General features: G+C 39.0%; 1 protein-coding gene across 5 annotated transcripts in view; it reads left to right on the forward strand.

Annotated features, from left to right (window-relative positions):
- The window catches only part of SEC24B (SEC24 homolog B, COPII coat complex component), an 80,059-nt gene that overhangs the window by 3,242 nt on the left and 49,113 nt on the right, over positions 1-27,704 (forward strand). For all 5 annotated transcript variants that reach the window (XR_008716877.1, XM_055587941.1, XM_055587943.1 and 2 more), the window contains exons 2-3: positions 11,927-12,670; positions 22,416-22,589. Coding sequence is in view for 4 of the 5 variants with exons in the window: in XM_055587941.1 (XP_055443916.1) it covers positions 11,927-12,670; positions 22,416-22,589 (918 nt within the window). In the remaining variant the exon portion in view is untranslated. The remainder of the gene's footprint in view (positions 1-11,926; positions 12,671-22,415; positions 22,590-27,704) is intronic.

Consider the following 27,704-nt stretch of genomic DNA (forward strand, 5'->3'; position numbering starts at 1 on the left):
ATACAATTTGACTTCTTTGAGTTTGTGACATATTTCTTTTTGAACTTCCTTGGAGTTACATTTCTGTATTTCGGTTTTTCACTGAGCAGCATATGGGCAGTTTAGAATCATTGTATTTTCATAGAAAGTATTAGTTGAATATTTTTCAGCTTACACTTTGCCTTTTGAGAGTCCTTCCGAAACAGAGTCCTCAAACAAGGAAAGACTGAGTGAATAACATCCTGGTAATTGCAGCGTAACTCCATTGTTGTTGTTTAGTTGCTAAGTCATGTCTAATTCTTTTTTGGGTCTGTGGACTGTAGCCTGCCAAGCTCCTCCATCCACGGGATTCTGAAGGCAAGAATACTGGAGGAGTGGGTTGCCATTTCCTTATCCAGGGACTCTTCCCAACCCAGGGGTTGCACCCACATCTCCTGCATTGGCAGGCGGATTCTTTACCTTGAGCCACCAGGGAACCTGGCATAACTCCGTAATTTCTCCCCGTTGACTTAAATTGAAAGAGGTATTTTAGAAGTGGGTTTTTTTGTTTGTTTTGGTGGGGGGGCACTCAGATTTATCAGTAAAACTCTGCTTTCTGATTCTTTTAGGAAGCAAATGGTGCTCATTTTCAAATGAAAAAGTGTTTTCTTCCTACCATGTGCCTTTCCCAAGAATGATACTATCGGCAGTTTTGTCATTTCATTGTCCATAATGCAAGAAAGATGAGATAGTAATGGGAATTATCAGACTTCATTACTTTATTATTAGACTTCTTTACATAAACCGGAGAAGGTGATGGCACCTTACTCCAGTACTCTTGCCTAGAGAATCCCATGGACGGAGGAGCCTTAGTCTGTGGGGTTGCACAGAGTCAGACACGATGGAGCGACTTTACTTTCACTTTTCACTTTCATGCATTGGAGAAGGAAATGGCAACCCACTCCAGTGTTCTTGCCTGGAGAATCCCAGGGACAGAGGAGCCTGGTGGGCTGCCGTCTATGGGCTCGCACAGAGTCGGACACGACTGAAGCGACTTAGCAGCAGCAGCAGCATTACATAAACATACCTTTCACTCAGGAATACTGTCTGGTGGGTTATAGGAAACTCTTCAACTTTGAGAGCACATGCAAAATTTAAAATGATACAAGTGTACATACAGATACTAGTGTATCTGTATCTGAAGTGAGTTCTTTTTGATTAGAGCAGTGTCTTTGTTTCAAGTTTCTAGTCTTCCTTTATAGCCAACCAGAAGCATCTGGTCCTCTCATGAAGACAGTGCCATGCTATAATAGAACTTTCTGCATACATAATTTCCTCCTAAACTGATTAATAGATGTTTCAAGGATCTTCTAAAATACATACACAAGTGTCTGGTATCTGGATTGTTTTTACTTTTTTGTTGTTGTGTTGCTTTAGTTATTTTTATTGTATTTTCATTCCCACCCCACACCTCCCCCTCAGTTTCTGAGATAATATGTGTAATAATTTTTGTGGATCACGTTCATTGCCACTGATCTCGGTATTTCAGCTAACTTCCATCTTTCTGATTCGTCTGTAAACCCTGAAGTATTAGATGCTAAAGACGTTGAAATAGAAGGGATTTTGAGCCAGTCTTCAATGGACTTTCCTAGAAATGAGAGCATCTTCAGAGTTAACACTGTGTGTTAGAGCAGATCTTGTATTCAGCCCTGGGGAAGCCACTATTATTTCCAGTAGGTTAAGCATACTCAGACTTGCCAGAAAATGTAGGCTAGTGAGAAAGGTGTAGGCTCTGTTACAGCCCAGGGTTTTGTGGAGAAAATTACTTAACATCTCTGAGCTTCAGGGAATAATAATACCTTCCTCTTAAGGTTGTTGAGAAGATTACATTAAATGAGGTGCTGTTTTTTAAAGTACCTGGTGTTTAGTAAAATGAGGTGCTTTGCAATTGAGGGGCTCCTTCATTTCATTTCCTTCAAAACACCTGGATATAAATTCTTCAGGCAGCAGAGACCATGTGAGTTTTCCTCATCGTATTTCCAGCAGCAGAATGCGATAGGCACTCAGTGGAGTACGTGAACTTGGCTACTAACTTTCTTACACTGTCCAGCCCTCCCTACAAAGAATCTGCTTTTGGAAGTTTTCCTCCAATAGGCCACTACTTCAGCTAGCTGCTTTATGGGAAGAGGGGTTTTAAGTTTTATACGACTGCATACTGAAAGCTGCCAGGAAAAGGAATTGAGGAAAAGGGAGATGAAATAGGGAGGCAAGAGGGAGTAGTAAAATGCCTTGCCTAGACCGTAGCCAAGTCCTAACTCACTGTTTTTCCTAGTGTTTCTGAGAAATAGGTGTTGTGAAATGGGTTTGGAACCTTCACTGACTCGCATCTTCACTGCTTCCGAACTGTGTGAAATTGTATGAATTAATAACCTTTCACGTCCTTGTTTGTTTGTAAAGTGAGGATAGTGATACTTACAGGATTTTATGAGAATTATATGAGATTATGGATAGAAAAGCAGAGTACCTTGCATGTAGTAGGTTTTCAGCCAATATTGGTTTTCTTTTGGCCCCTTCACTCTTAGCAGTCATGATGGCATCCAAGAGGACACCTGATGGAGTGGCAGGAATAATCTATACTTGGTGCAGTGAGAGTTCATCTGAATGGTTCCATATGCTGTCTGCCAGGCATGACTGGAACAGTTACCTCTGTAGCTGTTAGCCTTCCATCAGGAAGAAGAATACAGGGTAATCAGATGTGATCCAGACTCCCCATTTTTTAAATCACTAGGGTTTTAATTGCAGACTTTTTAGAGGTGTATGTGTCTGTATACATTTTATGCTCATTAAAAATGTATTTTAGCAATATTATTGATACTTTATATTCAAAATATTTAGTAATTAGTACTTAACATACTGACCACCCAGCCTTGACACTGGAGCAGAATTGTGTCAGACTGTAATGTGCCTAGCATTACTCCTTTAGTTGCTGGATCGTCATTGGGTCTGGGGCAAGGGACCAGCATGGTGGGATGTAACAGGGAAGCAGGGTCAGGACTGTGACTGTTCACCAACTGGCTCAGCAATGTTTTAATGAAGATGATTGTTAAAGTACATACAGGCTGAGTATTGAATTATTTCTTGGTAGTTCAGTGATGAATGAAATAAATTTTTAGTAATTAATTACTTTTCCAAATTAGTATGAATTGTATTTCAGTAGGACAGAGGAGCTTGTAGTTTGCTGACCTTGTTGTTCTTTTGAAAATAATAAAAACTTTGTAATCTGCCTTTTTACAAAAGTTGAAATTCTGGAATTCCTGGCAGTCCCGTGGTTAGCACTGTGCACTTCCTCTGCAGGGGACTCAGGTTCTATCCCTGGTTGGGAAACTAAGATCCTGCATGTGGTGTGGCATGACCAAAAACTAAGAATAAATTTTAAAAAAATGTTAAAATTTTTTAAATTTCAGGAATGTGATTCAGGAATTCAATTTTTTCCTGAATTAATTCAGTCTTTTCAATTCAGGAAAAGATTAATGAAGCAAACATTTTTATATTCAAAATGTTGCTTCTCTATGGAATGAGGGGAATGAGGAAACATTTAAGAGCCTATGATTTTTTTGGTATAGTGACTAGATGTTCCATAAGATACTTGCTGTGTAAATTTTGATTTTCATATCGAGTTTGCATAAAGCAGGAATAGAATCAGTTTTCCTTTGGTGAGAATCTGATCTCAGGAAGGAAATTATGTCACTGAGGCAGATCTATCCTTTGGGTAGATTTTATGATAATTTTCTCTCAATAAGGATAGCAAGGGTGCTTATAGAAAACCAGAGGCTGTATCTCGCTTGTGTATGATAATATCAGTCAGGCTGACCATCTAAAACCTTTGCAGCTGTGATTAGAGCTAGGGAGATTATCCTGGATCTGGGTGGGCCTGATATACTTGCAACCATCCTTATTGGAAACTGGAGGAGTCAGCCTACAGAGAAAGTAGTAACAAGACCACAGGAGCAGAGGTTAGAATGATGTACTTTGAAGATGGAGGGAAGGGGCCACAAGCCAAGGAATGCAGGTGACCATTAGAAGCTGAACAAGGTAAGGAAATGGATTCATTCCTCAGGCTTCAGAAAGAACCAGCTTTGCCCATGACACCTTGACATTAGCTCAATGAAACTGATTTTGGACTTCTGACTTCCAAACTGTAAAGTAATAAATTTGTACTATTTTAAGCCACTAAATTTGTAGTAATTTATTACACTGTACTAGGAAACTCATACATCTAATAAGAAGGAAAAAAAGCGGCAATGTCCAAACACTTTAGATGCAATGAAATGCAGTAGATTTTTACTTTCCTTTTGTTTCGAATGTTCTTATACTTGAACTGCTAAAGAATAAAAAGTGTAGAATGGCAGAGAAAAAATATTCAGACTTGTAATTTGTTCTGGTTAGTAGAGTATAAGTCTTAAGTTTTGAATTCTTTTTCTTTATATATCATGCACATGCATGCATACTGTCGCTCAGTCTGTCTGACTCTTTGGGACCTCATGGACCATAGCCCACCAGCCTCCTCTGTCCTTGAGATTTCCCAGGCAAGAATACTAGAGTGGGTTGCCATTTCCTTCTCCAGGGGACCTTCCCAACACAGATACTGCACCTGCATCTCTTAAGTCTCCTGCATTGGCAGGCGGATTCTTTACCACTGAGCCACCAGGGAAGCCCTTAAATATCATGTAGTTGTGGACAATTGTGATGAGATAAATGCCTGATACAGAAATATTTGATGATTATTTACTGGGCTTATTTTTTTTTTCTTCAAAACACAGCAATGGAATCCATGAGCCAGTCAGTATCCTAAGCCTTAAGGATATGATAGAGCGGAGAGCAAAGTAGGCCCAGGTTTTTGACTTACAGAGTGTACACTTAGTTACAGTCCCAGGTGGAAAGCACTGTCACAGAGGTCCAATATACTGCAGTACAACATTAAACGGGCATCAACTTGTAGAATTACAGAATGTTTTCTAGAGGAAGAGCTGAGAGCTGAAGGATGAGTAAGAGTTGGTCAGGAGAAGCGGGTAGAAGGGGACCTCGAAGGTTCCCGGTAGAAGGAAGAGCCTGTGTGAACAGTCAGAAGTGAACAAGCATGACTTGAGAACTCTCTATGCTAAGAGTGAGTGTATGTGGAATAGAGATTTTCAGCCTTTTCACTCATGGCTACTTTAGTGCTAAAGTTTTTGGTGACATTCTTGAAGGAGTTAAACTTAGAACACATGTATTTTAAAACAGCAAGTTCCAGGAAAAATATATTAACATGATCCTCTTCAGAAGTCTTTATAAAGCAACTTAATATTCTGCCCTAGTCAACCTCTTTGCTGGCCTTTTGACACAAAGCTGTAGCATGCAGCCTTACCTGATGTTGTGCTGTGGCTCCTTTGCTTTTCTTGTGGCAAGTTATACTTCTTTACCAGCTCAGCATTCTGTGTCACTTCATCATAACACTAGGCATTTCTAGTTGTAGCAGAGCTTTTGATACATTTTATTGATCAAAGTTTGGCAGACTCAGGTGAGGACTTGCAGTATATTAAGGTATACCTTTAGGAAATCATTGTGAGAAGGAGGAGTAGTGAGCTGTGAGTGGCAGAGGTTTCCCCAGTGGCTCAGTGGTAAACAATCTGCCTGCCGATGCAGGAGACACGGGTTCGATCCCTGGTTGGGGAAGGAAATGGCAACCCCCTCCAGTATTCTTACCTGGGAAATCCCCAAAACAGAGGAGCCTGGCGCGCTGCAGACCATGGGGTCACAGAGTCGGGCACAACTTGGCAACTGAGCACAAGCACACAGACAAGCAGGGCGGGGTCGGGTCATAAAAAGTCTCTGCTTTGGTTTTATCTTTGCTGCTGTAACAAGTAACCACAAACTGGTGGCTTAAAACAACATGAATTCATCTTCTGTAGGTTGGAAGTCTAACTGGGCTAAAATCCAGGTGTCATTAGGGCTGCATTCACTTCCAGAGGCTCTAGGAGAGAATCCATTTCTTAGCTTTTTCCAGCTTCCAGAGGCTGTGCACATTCCTTGGCTCTTGGCCACTCTTTCCATCTTCAGAGCCAGCAACATTGCCTCTCTCAGAGGAGTATTCTGTGATCACATCTCCTTCTGACTCTCTTCTGCCTCCCTTTTCCACTTATAAGGCCTCTCATGATTGTGTGGAGCTTACCTGGATTATATATTCCCCCTTTGAAGGTCCACTGACTTAACAGCCCTAATGCTATCTGTAATGTTACCACCCATGTAACCTAGCATTTTCACTGGTTCTAGGGATTAGGACATGAATGTGGGGTGAGGGAGGGATTATCATGTCTCCCACTATCTTACAGGCCATATTAGAGAATTTGAATTTATTCTTGATGGCAAGAGAAACCGTTAGAAAGCTTTAAACAAGGAACAATCTGCTATTCTTCAAAGTTCCGCCCCCCCCCCCATTGTAGTACCTTGCCTTTCCTTAGAAATTTTAGAATCTTCTTGTTGGTATTTATTTAAAAAAAAAAAAGCCTTCATGTGTTTTTGTTGGGATTGTATTGAATCTGAAGATCAAAGTTAAGATAACTTACATCTTAATGTCAAGCCTTCCTGTCCACAAAGATGGTATATCATTCCATTTATTTAAGTCCTGGATTTCTTTCGTCAGTGTTTTGTAGTTTTCTACATATAGATTCTTCACATATTTCATTAGATTTGTATTTTCAGTACTACTTTTTGTGTGAGCTGTTGTAAATAGTATTTTGGCTTTAGAATCTGAATCCTGAATTTTTTAAAATAGTGATTGCTATTACTACATAATAAATTACAACAGAACTTAGGGGTTAAATAACCATTATTCTCACAGCTTGTGTTGAGCTAAGAATTTGAACAGGGCACGGCAAAGATGGCTTTTCTCTGCTCTAGGACGTCTAGGGCCAGAGCTGGGAAGATGCAAAGGTTATTTTGATGGCTGGAGATTAGGATGACCTTGAAGGCTCATTTATTCACACATCTGGCACTTAGACTAGAATATATCAGACTTGTACTTCAAACCAGAGTGCCTAGCAGTGACCGCTCTGTGTGTTTTTGGCATCCTTAGACCATGGCAGCTGTGGAGTAAATGGGCTTCTAATGGAGTTGCTTAGGGATCCACATGCAAATAATCCCATCAAACAATACAGGTGCTCAATTATCTATGACTGAGTCTGGGAATTTATACAGCTTTGCTTCTGCCATTCTTTATTGGTGGAAGCTGTTACAAGCCTGCTGAAATTCAGGAGGAGTAGACAGAGCCTACCCTTTAATCAGCAGAGTGTCAATAGAGTTTGGTGACCATGCTTTAAAACTGCCACTGTTACTGAGGCAATTATCGGGAATATAAGTAAGTGAAAATGCTAATACTAGTGAAATTCCCATAATTTACAGAGTGTCGTTTTTTTTTTTTTTTCTTTTTTAAAGAGAATGGGTGCATTTGTGATCTTTGCCAGGCTTATTTTTTAGTTTATACAGAAGAAATATAACTTTAATATTCACAACCCCTGGGCTTCCCTGTTTGCTCAGAAGGTAAAAAATCTGCCTGCCATGTAGGAAACCCAAGTTTGATCCCTGGGTTGGGATGATCCCCTGGAGTAGGAAATGACAGTCCCCTCCAGTATTCCTGCCTGGAGAATCCCATGGACAGAGGAGCTTGGTGGGCTACAGTCCATGGGGTCTCAAAGAGTCAGACACGACTGAGCAACTAATCATTCACTATTAATATACTCTAAGAAAAAGTTAAGAATTATCTAATACATTTTAAAGTTGAAGAAAATGCACAACTTGTTAGGTCACAGTAAGACAAATTTTTTAAAAATTATTTTCTTGTCCTAGCATTTTCTTTAAATTTAAACTGATCTTTATTTTTTTTTAGTGCAGGTTTAAAAAAATTGATTTTAAATATTCAAAAAATTATTTTACTTTGAAAGGAGTTAATTCAGATACTATTTTGGTTAAATTATACTAGAATTTTGGGGGAGGGTACTCTTGGATCATTTAGATTTTGATAAGGAATGGTATGCATCGACATATAATTAGCTATTCTTACCTTTGCACCCTCTTTCCAAAGTAAGTACCTTCCTTTTCCTTGATGGATGGAAAAGTAAATAGACTTTTTTGGGTGGGTAATTTACTTCTGATAAATGTTACCAGTTCCAACATTCCTGTTATTTTTAGAAGAATGGCATTTGAGTAGCTTGGACAAGATCATGGTTATTGTCCTGCTTTCAGAGATCATTTAGCGTAGATAAGCCAAATCAAATCATAGAGGGAGTAGATATTTAAACAGATTTATCTGATCTCTTGATTAGTAAATGTGTACATTGTTGGGTTTTCTCGGGCTATAATGAAGAGTAGCAAAACCATTTTTTAAGATCTATTTTAGTAAGAGGAGAAGAACATTTTACACTTTTTTTTAAGGCATGTTAATGAAAGATTTGTATTAAGACTTGTTTCCTTTTAAGTAAAATTCTTTTAAGTCAACTATGATCATGTGAAATATCCTATAAGAAAAGTAAATTATATACCTAGTAAAATAGTGTTACCTGAGTTTTGGTTCCTTGTATACTTGGAATTACAGAAATTTGGACATTATTTTTGTTTACAGCTTGATTGTGTAGTTATCTTTGGAGAATGTATTTAAATGACTAAATGCTAAAGATTATTTAGTAGGAATTGAAAATAGAATAAGGAAATTATTCATGTATCTTTTATGAGTACATATTTTCTATTTTATACATTATTATGGCAAGGAATACAGTGACACCTTCCTCTGTGTCAGTGAACTTGAAGCAGCTTGAAATTTATATACGTATATCTTTGCGTGTGTGTGTATGTGTGTATGTGTGTGTGTGTGTATTTGATTATCCTTTCATTTGGGCTTCCCTGGTGGCTCAGACAGTAAAAAATCCACCTGCAATGTGAGAGACCTGGGTTTGAACCCTGGGTTCGGAAGATCCCCTGGAGAAGGGAACAGCTACCCACTCCAGTATTCTTGCCTGGAGAATTCCATGGAGAGACGAGCCTGGCAGGCTACAGTCCACAGGGTCGCAAAGAGTCGAACATGACCAAGAGACTTTTACTTTCACTTTTCATTTCAGAGGCTTCCCTGGTGGCTCAGGGGTTAAAGCGTCTGCCTGCAATGCGGGAGACCCGGGTTCAGTCCCTAGGTCGGGAAGATCCCCTGGAGAAGGAAATGGCAATCCGCTCCAGTATTTTTGCCTGGAGAATCCCGTGGAAGGAGAAGCCGGGTAGGCTACAGTCCACGGGGTCGCAAAGAGTTGGACACGACTGAGCTATTTCACTTCACTTCACAGATACCTATTTCATTCCAAAAGACAAGCAAATTAGATTCTAGGATAATTCAAGTTTGCCCTTGGAACCAAAACTAGAATTCCATTGTTTGAGATAATTGACCTTCTGGGCTGAAGAAAGCTAGTAGGATTTTAGTGTAGCGAGGGCCAGCAGATCACTGTTTAAAAGCATGGACTTGAGCCAGATTATCTAAATCAAATCCCAGCCCTATTACTTTCTAAGTATGTGACTTTATTAACTTAAATTTTGTTTCATTTATCTTATTATAAAGTAGTTATAATGATACTCTTTATTTCAGGTTGTTATGAGGAGGAATAAAGGAGTGAATATATATAAAACAGAACAGTGAGTGGCACAAAGTGTAATGTTTAGACTATTAATAAAATTAAGTTATGATAAATTTAATGATACTGGTAAAATAAATACATTCTGTAGTGAACAAAGATAAATATGTAAAAATGAAAGTATTAAAAGCACTAGAGGAAAACATGGGTAGTTTTATAATATTGGAGTGGGGGAGGCTCTATGAAGTATGAATTAAAATTTTATCAAGCATGAAAGATTTTACTACATGATAATTGAGAAACTATAGCAGGAGACAACGTGAACAAAGTTAAGTAATCTGAAGGAAATACAGGCAGCACATAATGGTAACATATGGTTAAATTGCTTAATGTATATGAACATTTATAAATTATTAAAGGACACACAATCCTTTGGGGAGAGGGTAGATAACAAAGATACCCAAGTGGCTAAGAAACATTTGTAAGGATTCTCAGCATCACTCAAAGTTTAGTACTGCAAGATAAAATGTTTTTCTCTTATTAGATTGGCAGAGATTAAAACGTTACTCAGTGTTGCGAAGATGAGGCATTCTGAAGCATCATTGACGAGAGGTACAAATTGATAGACATTTTTGGAGGTATTTGGCAATAATGGTCAATTTTCAGTTCAGTCGCTCAGTTGTGTCCGACTCTTTGCGACCCCATGAATCGCAGCACACCAGGCCTCCCTGTCCATCACCAACACCTGGAGTTTACTCAGACTCATGTGCATCGAGTCGGTGATGCCATCCAACCATCTCATCCTCTGTCATCCCCTTCTCCTCCTGCCTCCAATCCCTCCCAGCATCAGGGTCTTTTCCAATGAGTCAACTCTTCACATGAGGTGGCCAAAGTATTGGAGTTTCAGCTTTTAGCATCAGTCCTTCCGATGAACACCCAGGACTGATCTCCTTTAGGATGGACTGGTTGGATCTCCTTGCAGTCCAAGGGACTCAAGAGTCTTCTCCAACACCATAGTTCAAAAGCATAAATTCTTGGGTGCTCAGCTTTCTTCACAGTCCAACTCTCACATCCATACAGGACCACTGGAAAAACCATAGCCTTGACTAGATGGACTTTTGTTGGCAAAGTAATGTCTCTGCTGTTCAATATGCTATCTAGGTTGGTCATAACTTTCCTTCCAATTTTAATTGCCCCTAAGCCCTTTGAACCTCCAGTTTCAATTCTAGGAAATTATCCTGCAGATTCATCACAGAGGTAGACCTCATAAATTAGTTCACTCCCTGGAATAAATATTCATCATGGGGATTTGGTAAATAATGTTATGTTTCTACAATGAAATATTATTAGATTCTTTTAGAAGAATAATAAAGATTTATATATGTTAACACAGAAGGATATCCTTGCCGAACTGTAGTATGGTCTTTGTGGTTAAGTACATATATATATGTGTATGTATATATTACATATATTGTACATATAGGTATCCAAAGAATACACAAGAAACCATTACCTAAACTACATCTGGGAAGTAGGATTTCAGCTACCAGGGAAAGAAGGGGACTTGTACTTTTCACTTTATGTTCTTCATTGTTTGAATTTTTTAAATAGTAGATAATATGTTAGTTTTATAATTAAAAAAAGGAGGGGGGCAGTAAGAAAGGTTTGAACTTCGACTTTGGTAGGTGTATTGTTATCATGACAAAATAGCCTAAAACTTACCAATTTAAAACAACAAGTACTAATCTCATAGTTTCTTTGGGACATGAAGCAGTCTAGCTGGGAGATTCTGGATTAGGGTCTCAAGCATGAGATTGTAGTCAGGCTGTCAGCTGGGGCGCCGGTTATCTTTAAGACTCTATTACTTGGTGTGAAGAGTCTGCTTCCAGACTCACTCTTGAGGTTGTGTGCAGACCTCAGTTTCTCTCTGGCTGTTGGTCATGAGAATGTGATTCCTCACTGTATGGGTTTTTCCAGAGAGCTCTTCACGACTTGGCAACTTTGATCTTCCGCACTGAGAGATCTATGCGTGCCAGTGCCTGAGACAGGACAAGTCTTGGGAGTGATAGCATTGCCTCTGCTGTATGCTGCTGGGCACACAGTCCAATACGGGCATATCGTGGGAGGGTATGAGTACCAGAGCATGGAGGTAACTGGGCACCATCTTGGAGGCTGACTACCATGGCGGGTCTGTTAGAGTACAGTCTCTTGTAACAGTTTGGGATTATGAAGAAGTAAATTAGGGCAACATTTAGATGGGAACTGTACTTAAACATTAGTTGCCTTCTTACTAATCCCTGTCAATACTTGCTTTTCTTTTTCAGGTCCAGCACAGAATCAAATGCAGGTTCCATCTGAGTATGGATTGCCTCCTCAAAACTATATTGTTCCCTCAGGACATTACTCTCAAGGACCTGGGAAAATGACCTCATTGCCATTGGAAAGCCAGAGTGGTGATTACTACTCTGGTCTCTATACGGTACCAACCCAGAACGTGGCGACTCCTAACACAGCCAGCCAGCAAGCAGGAGCACAGCAGATGTATGGCAGGGCTCCTCCCGCCCCTCACGCTGTGGGATCCACTCCGGGATCTTTCCAAGGTGCCTCGTCCTCCGCATCGCATTTGCATACGAGTGCCTCCCAGCCGTACTCCTCTTTTGTGAATCATTACAACAGTCCAGCCACGTACTCTGCCAGTTCCTCTGTTGCTTCTCAGGGATTTCCCTCTACTTGTGGTCACTATGCTTTGTCAACTGTTTCTAATGCTGCGTATCCTAGCATTTCATATCCCTCTCTACCTGCTGGTGATCCATACGGGCAACAAATGTTTACCTCACAGAATGCTCCAGCTGTCAGGCCAATTAGAGATAATTCATTTTCTGGTCAAAACACCGCTGTCAGCCATCCGTCCCCACTTCCACCTCCACCATCACGACAGTACCACCAGCAGCAGAGTCTTTCAGGATACAGTACTTTTTCGTGGTCAGCCCCAGGCCTTCCATCAACCCAAGACAATCTGATTCAAAACCACACCTCCCTGGCTACAGCCAGCAACCCAACAAATACCGGTAGGTTGAATGAAAAGTCCACCAAAGCATGGTTGAAAGTCAGTGCATTTCCAATCCGTTTTTATTGCATGACGGTTAAAGATGATATTGCCCATTAGAAAAATCAGAAATTAGCTTACTTTTGCTATTTATTTGCTTTTATTTACTGTAAAATTTTGCAGCATCTCCTTGAACCCTTCCCCTTCATTTGTTCACAGCTAGCCACCTGACCATCTGCCTTGTATAGCATGGTTCCTTGCCCCGAGTAGGATCTCAGTTGGTGTTTACTGATATGTTTTCTTGCCTCTGCAGTAGTAGTCTTTAATGTGAGTTAGGAATAGGGCACAGTGGAAAAGTCCATTTGAGGATATGTTTTGTTAGCTGCTTTCTTTTTTATATTAGTTCGGCTTTGGGACAGTTATTCTTCCAGCCATAGACCCAGTTCTCTGTAGAAAAAATTATGGCCTGAAATACCAAACTGGTTAGGTGAACCCTTATTTGCAACTTTCACAGAAGATATGTTTCCTATACATTAAAGCTGATGTTTTCTCAGCCCCAGATAGATAAGTTAGAATGAAGGACAGTGAAGATGGAGAAAGATGCATGAAGAATACCCTTGTAATTAGTTTTTCTCACCTTCCTAGACTAAGATATGATTAAATTTATTTGTTTAAAAAAGTTATGTACACAAGCTATATATGTAGTTTATTTAGTGTGGGGTTTGCATAAAATATACTCATTTTAATTCATCTTGTCACTTTGACCTTAACAAAATCTGCTCTTGAACTGAATGAAACAGTATGTAAAGAATGAGTACTGGAAATCTGTGATAGTTTTCTGAATGATGTCTCTAGATGGTTTATCAGAGTCTAGATAGCCACATGTCAAGGATGTTATAGAAAAGTATCCTTCCCTGGACAGTTAGATTATTTAAAGTTAGGCCGTTAGAATCTTAGATCTGAGCTGCACATTTGAGATCACCTGTTCTTTCAGTGCTGTTATTTAGAAACACCTTGGGTTACAAGCAACTAATAGTGGTTTAAATAGAAAAGGTGTTTTTTTCCTCACATAACAAGGAGTCAAGAAGTCTAGGCAGATGCAGATCCAGATGTCCTCTTTGTCTTCTCTGCCATCCTTAGTATGTTGGTTTATAGAAACAAGATAACTTACTTACCTGTCAAAATTAAAAGCAGAAAAAAGGGAGAGGAAAGACAATGGGTTCGTGGCACTGACAGGCTTCATTTTCCGTGTCATTTGCCATTGCTGTTTTAAAAGACCATGTCTAATTTAAGGGAAGGCCAGAAAATGAATAGTTCGCTTTGGAGCCTCCATGGTAGAGACAGGCATGAAAAAAGGGGTTAGCATTGACTGGGTCTTAGGTAAGTCAGCTTGAAGCATCCGTCACAATTCCCAAATCTGGCTCTGCACCAGAATCCCTTGCGTAGAATCCCTCAAACCCAACTGACTGAGCTAGAATAGAATAATCTCCAGGGTAGTCTTGGGAATCTGAATTTCTGACTGGATCTTGAGTGATGTCTGGTAACAGATCCAAATTCTAGTGCTGTCCCTTTGCTTTACAAACTAGGAAAGCCTGTAGTCCTGAGTACTGGAAGAAGTTCAGTTGCTTCTGACTCTTAGTCTGCCCATCTTGGAACCAGGGCTTTCTGTCCCGTAGAAATCCTGTTTTCTTTTTCCTTTCAGCAATCCTTTTACAGATCAGCTTATCTAAGGTCCCTCTGACCTAAGGATTTTATGACTTTTGTGACCGAAAAAAAGAAGAAAGTCAGGTAATTCCTATCTTATTTCTGAGATGGGAATAGGACTGGTAGGATGAATTTATATTAAGATATAGGATTGAAAAATGTGGGGCCACTTGGCTTATGAGTAGAATACCTATTGGCAAGGGCCTGCTATTGAAAAAAATATCGAATAAATAGTAAGGAGAATTACAAAATTACCTTCTATTTGAATGACTAGTAATTAGTCCATTAGGCAAAGAGTCCATTAAAACAAAGTCCATTGTTTTAATTGTAATACTATATTATGAAAGCCATAATAAATATAATTTTAGAAGTTAATGTGTAAAGAAGTGGGTTTCCCCCCCTTAGATTGGTAAATGACTTTTTAATTGTAGTTCAGAAGTTGACAAATTAGATACATCTCAGGTTAATATGGCCTGTTGTTTGTCATCATGTTAAAAGAGATTACTTTTAAAACTTACTTTAAAATTCAGTATTACAGAAGTTCCTAAACTTCCTCAGTTGATGTTTCTCTATTTTTTTCCAGTGCCCCACACTATATCGTAGTAATAGTTCATAAGGTTTTCTGACAGATGTTACTAATTTCTCTTGGAAAATGTAAAACATCCCTTGGAACTGCAAGTTTGTTGCAAGGGCAACTTGGGTACCTAAGTACAAGGTTTGGGAACCATACGTATATTGATTGTAACTTTCTAGAAAGACAAGCAGTTTAATTGCTTTGGACACTTAAATTATATTATCAAAGTAGGAATCTTATATATTAAGCATGGTTTTGTATGAAAACTAATCTTTGAGTAATTGATAAGAATGATTGCATTTATTACTTGATTATATTAGCTTCATTTTCAGGTAATATAGTTAAACTTCAGCAATTCATGAAGGGTTGAGATCCAAAAGCATAACCTGAGTTAAGTGAAGTCGCTCAGTTGTGTCCGACTCTTTATGACCCCATGAACTGTAGCCTACCATGCTCCTCTGTCCATGGGATTTTCCAGGCAAGAGTACTGGAGTGGGTTGCCATTTCCTTCTCTAAGGGATCTTCCCAACCCAGGGATCGAACCCCAGTCTCCCGCATTGTAGGTGGATGCTTTACCATCTGCACCACCTGAGTTAAATGATTATCAAAAATACAGTGATTGATACAAGCTGTTACTTTTAGGCAGTTGAGTTCATATTCAGAAATGTGGAATAAAAGAGACATTTAAACATTATCTCATTTGCCTCTTTATTTTAGAAAAGCACATTAATATAATTTAGCACTAGAATTTCAGATTATTTTTGTTAAAAACATAGTGATGTATGTTTTGAGTGCTATGTTAAGTTAATTTAGGGTGAAATTTTGGCTAGTGTTTAAAAGGTATCATTAGGCCATTAAATATTTTTTTAACTGTCTCTATAGGTAAATTTCTCAAGGTTCAGAAGCTCTTTCCTAGTTTGAGGTGAAGTTGGTTGAGTAATACAAGTTCAACAAGGATCACATCTTGCTGGAATATTGTAAAATAGTAGTATCTGATTAATGCTATTTTACCAAGTACAATTTTATTTTTTTTAAAAAGAAACTTTAAAAAATCTACTCATAAAAATAATAATAAACATTGATAAAATCCTTGTGTAAAAATCTACAACTTACATGATACTAAGGTGTAATCACTGATATGTTAATATATGTCTGTCATCTTGAGGTGATGATGTGCCTGAGGAAGAGCAAAGTAGATACTAGGAGGTGACTCTCTGGATAAAGAAATCAAGTTAGAAATGTTAGAAAACTACATTGGAGGTACAAACAGTACAGTTAAGAGATTATTTTCAGCTTCGGGGACGTGTGTTGAGACTGCAGAGTTGTGAGATAATAATAATTTTGCTCCCTCATAGTCCTTCAGTTTTTCATAGGCACTCTTGAACCTTATCTTTTCTCACCTTTGTACCTCCCACCTGAAGATTTTCGATACTTACTTCCTTAAGCTCAGAAGATGAAATGTTCATCTTTATGACCACTTCCTTCAAAACTTGGTTTTATCGGTTATTCCTTTTCTGGTGTCTCAGTTTCCCAGTTTCTGCTGGGCTGTGGCATTGGGAAGATGAGAGGAAAGGACGAGGCGAAGGAAAAACATAAGCTTGGTTCTGTCTGTAATCAGCAACCATCAGAAGTTTTTAAGCACAGTGGTGACTGTCAGGTTTGTGATTTAGATCTTCCTGTGAGCAGCGTGGTAGGTGAACTGGATGAGGAAGAACTTGGAGACAAGACCAACTAGGAAGGAATTAGCTACAACTATCTAGATGAAGGATGCTAACACAGGTTGGGATTCATTTAGACAGAAGACAGGTGGCAAGAGATGATTTCCAGAAGTGGTTGATAGGGTTTATGAAGGAAAAGGAATAATAGAAGTTGACTTAAAATTTTCTAGTTTGAACAGCTTGAATGGGTAATGGTGTTATTAGTTGAGAATTTAATCTCCCTAGTTCCAACAGAGTTGTATGTACACTTACTGAGGAGCTGCTAAGAACTAACAAGGGAACTACCTTAATGCCAACAAATAAATAGATAAACGGTTTATTTTTGAATTGTGTTCTGTTGTTACATATACTGTATTTCATCTGTCACATTCTCTTTATGAAAGGGGTAGTTTTGTTGTTTTTTTTCCTGGCATTTTTTTTTTTTTTTTTGGTGGTCTTTAATATTTGTGGAACTTGTCTTCATTTATTTGACAGATATTTGAAAGCCAACTATGTGACAGGCATTTATTTTAGTGCTGGGAGATAAAATAGCAAATAAAAAGACTTGATGCCATACCTCATGAAGTTGTAATCTTCATGGGAAGGCAAACATTATACAAATAAATGCAAATAAATGTGAAATTGCTATTGTCATTTAAGTATCATGAGGCAGAGATTTATGGTGCTTGGTGAAGAGTATTCTAGGTACATCTGGCCTGTTAGTCGTGGAGCTTAGCAAAGTTTTCCTTGATATTTGATATGTGAGCTGCAATCTGAAGAATGAAGTTTCCATGTATAAGAGATTACATATAAAACAAGTGTCTAAATGCAAAAAGGCAAAACTTCAAAACTTTTCAGAGAAAATGTGGAAGAACCTTCAAGTAGGGAAGAATTTCTGAAGGACACTACACATAATGTTAGCTAGCCAACTAATTTCTAATTAAGAACTTTACTTGCCATTAACTGGGAGAAAAAAATTTATAGTATTTTATCCAAAATTACACAAGTAACATATAAGATCAATAAGAAAAAGAAAAATACACAACCAAGAAAAAAACACAAACAGGCATTTCACAAACAAAAACATACTTGGTCTCATTAATAATCAGGGAAAAGCAGCTTAGAATGGGAAAACTACTTATACCTAGTGTCAGGATGAGGAAACTTTGAGAGACTGAGCATACCAGGTCATGGCAAGGATGTGGAATAAAAAAAAATCTTAGACACTGTTTGTTGGAGGATCTATTGGTTTAATATTTTAGGGAAATTCGGCATTAGTGGAATTGAAGGTGACCATACTCTAGAACACAGCTATCCTACTTCTGTGCACTCTAGAGAAGTGTTCTTCTCACACTTTGTGTGTACGAGTTACCCAGGGTCCTGTTAAAATGCAGGTCTTGATTCATCAGGGCTAGTGTGGCCCTGCCTAAAGATTTTGTCAAGTTTCTGACTAAGGTGTTGGTACCCTATAGAGTACAGTTTGAATAAGGAGGCCCTAGAGCACGGCTGAGCGACTTCCCTTTCACTTTTCACTTTCATGCATTGGAGAAGGAAATGGCAACCCACTCCAGTGTTCTTGCCTGGAGAATCCCAGGGACGGGGGAGCCTGGTGGGCTGCCGTCTATGGGGTCACACACAGTTGGACATGACTAAAGTGACTTAGCAGCAGCAGCAGCAGCAAAACACCACTTCCTGTTTTAGATGTGTAGTGCTAGTAGGATGGAGAAGGCAATGGCACCCCACTTCAGTACTCTTGCCTGGAAAATCCCATGGACGGAGGAGCCTGGTGAGCTGCAGTTCGTGGGGTCGCTAAGAGTGGGACACGACGGAGCGACTTCACTTTCACTTTTCACTTTCATGCATTGGAGAAGGAAATGGCAACCCACTCCAGTGTTCTTGCCTGGAGAATCCCAGGGATGGGGGAGCCTGGTGGGCTGCCATCTATGGGGTCACACAGAGTCGGACACGACTGAAGCGACTTAGCAGCAGCAGCAGCAGCAGCAGTTCTAGTAGGAAATGACATTTTGGGGATTCTGAGCTAAACAGACTAGTCTGTTCCCTTGGCCAAAGAGCTCACTTCCCACAGGCTACCCCTGGGGCCAAGGGAGTTTTCATTCCTTGCTGCGCAGCTGCACACTTGGGAGTTGTGGCGCAGGCATTAAGAAGCTCCACCCCAGAGAAGCCACATGTGTGCGCCAGGGACAGGTCTGTGAGTGTTCCTGAAGTTCTGCGTGTGAAAATGAAAACATCAGAACCCTGGTGTCCATTTGTAGTTGAATGGATAAATCATGTATATCCTTCCAATGGACTGCTGAATAGAGCTGCACTCATTAACACAAATAAATCCTGGAAATACAGGATTCATGGAAGAATATATGTAATATGCTATTGTGATAAAGTTAAAAAACAAGCAGAAATAATATTTAGAGATACTTATCTGCGTGGTAAACTATTGAATAACAAAAGCAAGGGGTTAGTGAACACAATCAGGAGGGAGGCAAGGGAATGCCTTCTGTGAGGAGTGCACCAAGAGCGTCAGCAATATTGGAAACGCTTTCTTTTCACAGTTGGATGCTGAGTTCATGGGTATTCCTTTTATTATGATTTTATAACTATATACACATATGTAAGGCATAGACTTATTTGTATCAATTATTTTATTAAAGCAAAAAGTCTGTTACATCTAAAGGGGCTTACGTGTAATTCCCTTTAATGGAAGAGAGCACAGCAAGTTCAAGGGACTCAAAGACTATGAAGCTAGAGGAGGACCATGGACCAGGAGGAGGCTGGGATCATTCAGGGCCTGGTTGACCGCATTAAGTTATTCAGGATAAGATGTTTTGTCTTCACCCTCGAGCACTGGCAGAATATTGAAGGACTATAAGCAGGATGATGCCATGTATCAAGCTGGAGCCTGGAGAATACAGAGGGCCCTGTACACACCTGAACTACTTCTCTTCGACTTGGTGCTTGGAATTTTGTTTTTGAAAAATTACTTGTGGGACCATCTAGAGGCCCAGGATGATGGAATCATTCTCCAGAGAGGATTTATATTTCCTTCTGCCAGTTTCCTCCAAGAACTGCCAGCTTGTCATCACATTCATCCCAGTCTAAGGCCCTAGGTGTAGTGGACTGTGTAGATGTTCTGAATCAAAGCTGCTGGCTTTTGTAAGGCTTGGCTTCCTGGTTTATCCTGGTCCTGAGGTTATAACCCTTCAGATACTATCCTAAAAGTGAAGGTACGGGCTGCCGTAGCAGGCGCCCTATCTTGGGTGTGCTGTGGGAGACCTCTTATTTTCCACACTCTGCAGGGCCACCAAGAACAGCACATCTGGTTTATGACAGATATCCACAGGGTGAAAGCAGCTCTGAGTGTTGGGCTTATTTCTCTTGAGTTTTCAATTTCTTATAGATTTTCCCCCGGAGATTAGTTTATGTCATGTTAGATTTTTGGTGATTTTAAGAAAATCTTTTTAAATATAGTTTTTAAAGTTATCTTCCTTAGAAGATTTAGTCATAAATACCTACATCACCATTACCAGAGGCAGAATATTTTCTATGTTTTTATACAGTGTCTTTTAGTTTCTCATATGAGCAAAGGTAAAATTAGTATATTTACTGTTTTCCATACCCCTTTTCTCTGTCACTCAATTTTAAGTGATTATATCTTTCTTAATTTTTACCTTGTGCTGTTGAATATACTCATCACTCTTGTTACTTTGACATTTTGAACGACTTTATCGGTTATCTAATGCTGGTTGAAAACCAGAATTATTTATTACTTTTCACAGTTCTGTGGGTTGGTTGGGCAGTTCCTCTGCTTGTTTTCCTGGACTTCTGTGACTTCATTTAGCTTGACAGTTGGCGGGGCTGAAAGATCCTAGGGCTTCACTCACATGTCTAGCCGTTGGTGCCCACTGTTCACGCGAGTACTTAGGTTTTTCTCCACATTGACCAGATCCGCTTCCTTACATGACGGGGTCAGGGCAGCATTTCAAGAGAAGAAAGGTATAAGCTTCAGTGCCTCTCAAAACCTGAGGTCCTGAGCTTGTACACCATTACTTTTGCCACATTCTGCTGGTGAAAGCCAGTCGAAAGTTGAACCTCAATTCAGGGAGTGGGAAAATAGATTCCCATTTCTTAATGAGAGGAACTGAAAAATATTGCTGACTGTGTGTCTCACAGTGACGTTTGTCCTTACTAAAAATAATGTGGCAGTCAGCGCTTTTAGACCACAGTCCACCGTCTTTCTCCATTCCTCATATTTGTATCATTTGTACACTCTTGGGAAATATATCACATTTTGTTCTGTTACTATATATATTGTTACATTTGTTTCAGTCTTAGACCTGAGTTTGTTCATGTACATATACACATACTGGAGAAGGAAATGGCAACCCACTCCAGTGTTCTTGCCTGGAGAATCCCAGGGACGGGGGAGCCTGATGGGCCGTCTGTGGGGTTGCACAGAGTCGGACACGACTGAAGCGACTGAGCAGCAGCATATACACATACACACATCGTGCATATAATACACATACATACCTGTCTGTATGTGTGTGTATACTGTTGTGTAAGTTTAAGATGTGCCGCATAATGATACACAAATTTATTGCCAAATGACTACCATAGTAGGGTTAGTCACCTCTCATAATTGCCTTTTTTGTGTGTTTGGTGAGAACATTTAAGATATACTGTCTTAATAACTTTCAAATATATTGTAATAGCGCTTTTAAGTATAGTCACCATTACTGTGCATTAGAGCTCCAGAACCTACTCCTAACTGAGAGTTTGTACCCTTTGACCAGTATCTCCCTATTTTCCTCACCTCCCTGCTTCTGGTAACCAAAACTTTTTGTAAGTTTGGCTTTTTTAGATTCCATATATAAATTAGACCATACACTATTTTTCTGACTTAACCTCAATTAGCATAATGACCTCAGGGTCCACTCATGTTGTCACATGGCAGCATTTCCTGCATTTTTATGGTTGAATGATATTCCAGTGTATGTGTGTGTGTTTTCTTTATTTCCACATTTTCTGTATCCATTCATGCACTGTATGTGTGTGTATACACACACACACACGTATTTTTGCATACACATACCTCCAAGTGTATATATCCAGATCCACCACATTTTTAAAGTCCATTCATCCGCCAGTGAACACCTAGGTTGTCATCGTAGGTTTGTCCATTATCTCTTGGTTGGCTGAAGATCTTGCAGGTCGGGCAGTTGGAGCTGTCACAGAGACCGACTGAATCACATGCGCTTTGCTCCAGAAGTCCAACGTAATGTTAATCTCAGAACCTTACTTAGCTACCTGTGAGACAGGACATCTGACTAGAGACAGCAAATGAGACGTGGCAGTTTACAGTACAAAATGGGATCAGAGCTAGTACTGGAAACATCTGTATGATTCACAAATCACATTACTGTTGACGCAGACCACCTCTATCATCTGAGGTACATCGCTGCACGGTGCAATAGTCCGTATTAATAACACTGATCTTTAGTAAAGATCGTTGGGGTTCATTTTGTTTAAGAAGGTTTGGAAACTTGTGGAATATTTTAGGAAAATTGCCATTAAAGGTTATTAAAACATTTAGTGAGTTAAGTTTTTCGTTTTTTGGGAAATCATTTCTTTGGACCTGTTATTTCCTAGATAGAGACATACCAGATAAATGTGATGCTGCTGAAGTTTCTACAAGAACTTCAGATAAACTGTGTTTTGTTGGTATTTTAATGTATTTCAAGCTTATTGCCGTGGGTGAAACAGTTTCTTGTCTTCAGTTGCAGATTCCTTGTCCTGTTCTGTAATGCAAAATGTTCAGCCTCTTAAGTCCAGCCCAGTAGTGTCCACTGTTGTGTCAGGAGCCTCGTCGACTAGAATGCCTCCTGCTGCAAATCGTCCAGTGGAGCCTGTGGCCTCGGTTACACAGCCGTCAGAGCTATTACAGCAGAAAGGTATTTGAGAAATCCGTTATACTAGGTATAGTACATACATACATGTATGTACATGCTAATTCAAATAGCTGATTTAAAAAAATCAAACTGAATAACCATAATTTATAGAAAATATGAAAAAACTAATTTATAGTTTCTATTCAGATGATTATGTTTTAATATATTCCAGCCTCTGTTTGATTTTATATATGTTGTAGAATTTTGTTAAATCTGTTATGTATTTTATATAATTGTAATCAGTTTACATAATATTTTGTATTTTGCTTTTACATGTGTTAAATTATGCAGTTCTCCATATATGTCTGTATAGTTTTGTAATCATGATGACTAATTCATTGTGTCAGTGTATTATAATTTACTAATCATCCCTCTATTATGGACCACTTCATTTCTTTCTTTTTTTTTATTTTTTTATAGATTATTGTTGTTTCTTCTAGGATAAAACAACCAAGATTTCCTTATTTAGTGAATTTACACATCCTCTTTGATGACTTCTTTGCTTGTCTTTATAATTAATAGAAAGTAACTTTTGACCCAGTTTTGAGAATGAGAGGATGAAAATGAAATTGTAAGCCACACTCTTGCCTTGTTGACAAACAATGTGGTTTATTTGTTTGCTCGTTTAATAGTCTGCATGTGTTAAGTGACAGGTGTTCTTTTAACCCTGTCTCCCCACACTGCGTTTTCTTTTGGCAGTATTCTTGATTGTTTTCTGTCTGGCTAAAATTGGAGATCTGTTGAAGTTTCAGGTTAAGGTACTGTACTTCTCATTTGATGAGAAAGAACTGTTTTGGGGGATGTGTGCCTTGTGTTCCCATCATAATCATTAGTAATGTTTTAGGCAGTGCATCACTGTGTGATGACAAGCCCTCACCTTGAGTCTGAAGAACCCTTTTTTGTTTTGAAACTTGGGAAAAGCAACATAAATCCTTCAACTTGTCTCACTGCTCTTACCCGCTAAGTGTCCTGTGGTCAGCAGAGGCTTATCTATCATTTGATTGGATTGTACATTATAGATTTTCTTACTCTTTTTTTTTTTAAGAAAAGCCAACTGCAGCACCAAAGGGTGTCCATTGTTTCCCAATAAGGAATAGAATCTAGTTATTACAGCATTTACCTTCAAAGTGAGGGACTGTTGGGAGAGTTTTACTTATCATGAGTAGAAGAAACTTAAGGAAATGGCAACCCACTCCAGTGTTCTTGCCTGGAGAATCCCAGGGACGGGGGAGCCCGGTGGGCTGCCGTCTATGGGGTCGCACAGAGTCGGACACGACTGTAGTGACTGAGCAGCAGCAGTAGCAGGAGCCCTAACTAAATGAGTGGTGTGTTTCCTAACCATTGGTGACCACCTTCCAGATATTACATGTCTTGCTTGTTTTGGCCCTTTACGTTGCCCCCTCTAATTTATTTTAATCCCTTTATCAATTCTACTAGGTAGACATCCTGGTTTTACAGATGAGAAAAGTGACATTCACAGCAATTAGGTAACTTGCTCAAGATTATAAATTAGGAAATAGTAGAATGAAAGATCTTTAACTCTCACCTTCCTATCTTGTGCTGTCTCTATGAGGCTGAATTATTGTTTTTGTCAGCTGTTAAGCTCTTATCTTACTCAAGATAATGCTTCTTGAATAAGTAACAGAAAAGATAATGCTGGAGACATTTGAATTGCAGCTTTCATTGTTCTGTTTTCTGAAGTAGAAGGTTGGCTACTGAGTGGTCTCTGCCTCTGGATAGGTTTGGAATACACACAGGTCTGTGTGAGCTCTGGCACCAAGCGTGCTGTGCACATAGTGGTTTGTGGGCCTGATACTTCTGGTAGTTGTGCAGCCACAGCTGTGCATGGTATGCTCTGGGTCTGATACAACTTCTGGAATATTGATACTTGAAAGAGATCAGTCTTTTTCTCCTGTGAATGAACAATGTTGCCTGCTGTATAACAAAGAATGGGGCAGCCACCAAGGCACTGTAGCTGCCCGCCATCAGTCAGCCCTGAGGGAACTCAGGACAGGCAGTGGGGCTGCCTGCTGCCTTGCCCTAAACCGCCTTACCCTAAACCGCTGCAGCGGTGCGCCTGAGGGAGCTCGGAAAGGGAAAGAACTGGACATTGGCCTCCATAGCGGCGGTGCATATCAAAGGAGTGATTTCAGTGCATCTTCCCGTATGTAGAAAAGTGCTACATCCATTAACTGGTTTTCTTTAATTAATGGTGATCTTTTGATGTTCCAGCTGCCTGGTCTTTGTCCCCCAAATCTCTATATATCCTGGCTCATCCCTTACCCCTTCAGAACAGCCCCTCACAGCTGTCTGAGATACAGGCCTCCAGGCTTGAAGTCCTCAGAAAGCCAGCCAGATAAAACATAGTTCTCAGCCTTTAGGTTGTGCTTTTTTCCCAGTGTTTCAGAGATACCCTTTCTTAGTTATTCTCTCAGCAATTTTTACTGGTTTTTAGAGGAGAGACTTTTTTGCTTGCATACCTCCTAAAATTTTTTTGAAGGAAACTAGAACTACTTGAACATTTTTAGATCGACATCTAAAATTTTTCACCAGAAGTTTAAATACTTGCAGTTATATAATTTTCAGTGTACTGCATATATTGACTTTTAAAACAAAGATGTTGTGTTTTTCGTTGTATCCACTGGGATGAAGTCTGTCATCCTTTAAAAAAAATAGTGAAATTAGCCCTTCTTTAACAATTAGAAAGTTTACATTTTTCCTTTTTCTTCTTAATATCATATCTCCTCTCTTGAATGTAGTAAAAATATATACTTAAGCTAGAAACTTTTTAACACTCCATCATGCTTCTCTGCTACTATATATATATGCATATATATATATATGCATATGAAGTTTTAAAATTTGTGTTATTGTCTATAACCACAGGTGTCTAAGCGTTAACACTTTTTCTTCTTGATTATTCTACCAATACAGTTATTTTGAGTTTCTAGTTGGTGAAAACAATAAACATTATGAATTTTGGTGTTTTTTAAATGGAAAGTACCTTTTCGTTGGAAATACATCTTTCATTAAAGTTAATGGCTTTCCCTCCTCCCCACCATAGCTTTCTGTACTTGGGTTGCATATGGTTCATTATTAAAATAAGGTAAATTTTAGAAAAATGTCGTTTATAGTTGTTTATTTTTGTACAGATAACTACTGAGAAAATTTTGTTCATGTAAGGTAGATAGGAATGGTATTGGAAGGGTTTTATTAAAGTAATATTGTTCTTTTAGGTTTTTTAACCTTCTGAGTTTATTTTCCCGGTTGTAGATAGCTGGTAACATTATTTCATGTAGCAGTTTACAGTTTAAAAATACCTTTAGGTTTTATTGTCTCACTTGATCATCATGTGAAGCAGACATACCATATATTTCTTTTATAGAAGAGAGAAGTTGAGGTTTAGAGATGTTTGTTTTACTGAGTTAGCAGTTATTCAAAATACTGTAAATTTCATTATACTGAAGCGACTCAGCAGCAGTATAATATCGCATACTTTTATCTCACAGGTAGTATCTCCACATAACCGAATTGGCAAAGGCAGTCCTCATTTTCAAACCAGTGAGGCACATTTTATTCTTTGTCAAATAGTCTGATTTAATTTTTAATCCAATGAAATGTGTTCCTAAAGTTTCAGGAGGTATCATAATTCCACTGAGAAATAAATTTCATCTTCTGTCTCATAAGCCAAAATTACTAAAAGCTGTCAAGTTTAAATGTCAAAGTTATTCTTTTTTATAGTAAGTTATAAAAACTAGCTTGGAGAAGGCAATGGCACCCCACTCCAGTACTCTTGCCTGGAAAATCCCATGGGCGGAGGAGCCTGGTAGGCTGCAGTCCATGGGGTCGCCAAGAGTTGGAGATGACTGAGTGACTTCACTTTCACTTTTCACTTGCATGCACTGGAGAAGGAAATGGCAACCCACTCCAGTGTTCTTGCTTGGAGAATCCCAGGGACGGCGGAGCCTGGTGGGCTGCCGTCTATGGTGTCGCACAGAGTCGGACACGACTGAAGTGACTTAGCATCAGCAGCAGCAGCATAAAAACTAGACAGTGAATCAATATGCTGTTTCTCATTGCCAAATTTGAAACAAAGCATTGTAATATGTACCTAATATTAGGCTATTTGTGAAGCAAGGATTGTCTTAAAAAACATTGTATTCCTGTGGTAAAATACATGCATAGTGTCAGTCTCTCCAGTCACGTCCAGCTCGCGACCCCACACTGTAGCCTGCCAGGCTCCTCTGTCCATGGAATTCTCCAGCCAAGAATACTGGAGCAGGTTGCCATTCCCTTCTCCAGGGGATCTGCAGGCAGATTCTTTATCTTCTGAGCCACCAGGGAAGCCCCAAATATATGCCTAGTGTTTATCAAACTCTGTTATTTGACATTTTTTTTTTTAGTATTTATTTAAATAGGAATCATGCATAAAAGTTAAAAATGATTCCATTAATTTCATCAGACATAGTAAAAATTTGTACATGTACAAATATATATACAGTATGTATATGTATTTTATAAAATATATATATATATACTACTAAGTGCTAATAGATTTATTGTTGTTTAGTTGCTAAGGTGTGTACGACTGTTTTGTGACACCATGGACTTGTAGCTTGCCAGTCTCCTCTGTCCCTGGGATTTCGGAGGGAAGAATACTAGGATGGGTTGCCATTTCCTCCTCCAGGGGTTCTTCCTGACCCAGGGATAGAATCCATGTCTCCTGCATTGGTGGGCAGATTCTTTACCACTGAGCCACCTGGAAAGCCCAGTTAATAGGTTTACCTGCTGGTATATTTTTTGTTGTTGGTTTTAAAAGAAGGTAGAAGGAAGTAAATATTGTATAAAATAGAAGGAGATATGAAGTGGTTATAATTATTATAAATATTTTATGATAAAATGTGTTGTAAAGTACTTTATTGAATATCTCATAGACTTCAAGAGAAATCCAGTGTATCTTGAAAAAGACTGGTAGTCCTAGAAAATATTCTACTTGTTTTTAAAGGAACTGGCCCTACTCAAAATATTGCTCAGATTGGTGGAAGGTTTTTTTTCTAATGACTTGCCCTAGGGATAAGTATTAAGAATAGTTGAAAATAATTGTTTTCATTTAAATAT

The sequence above is a fragment of the Bubalus kerabau genome, chromosome 7, assembly GCF_029407905.1.
Source record: "Bubalus kerabau isolate K-KA32 ecotype Philippines breed swamp buffalo chromosome 7, PCC_UOA_SB_1v2, whole genome shotgun sequence".
NCBI lineage: Eukaryota > Metazoa > Chordata > Mammalia > Artiodactyla > Bovidae > Bubalus > Bubalus kerabau.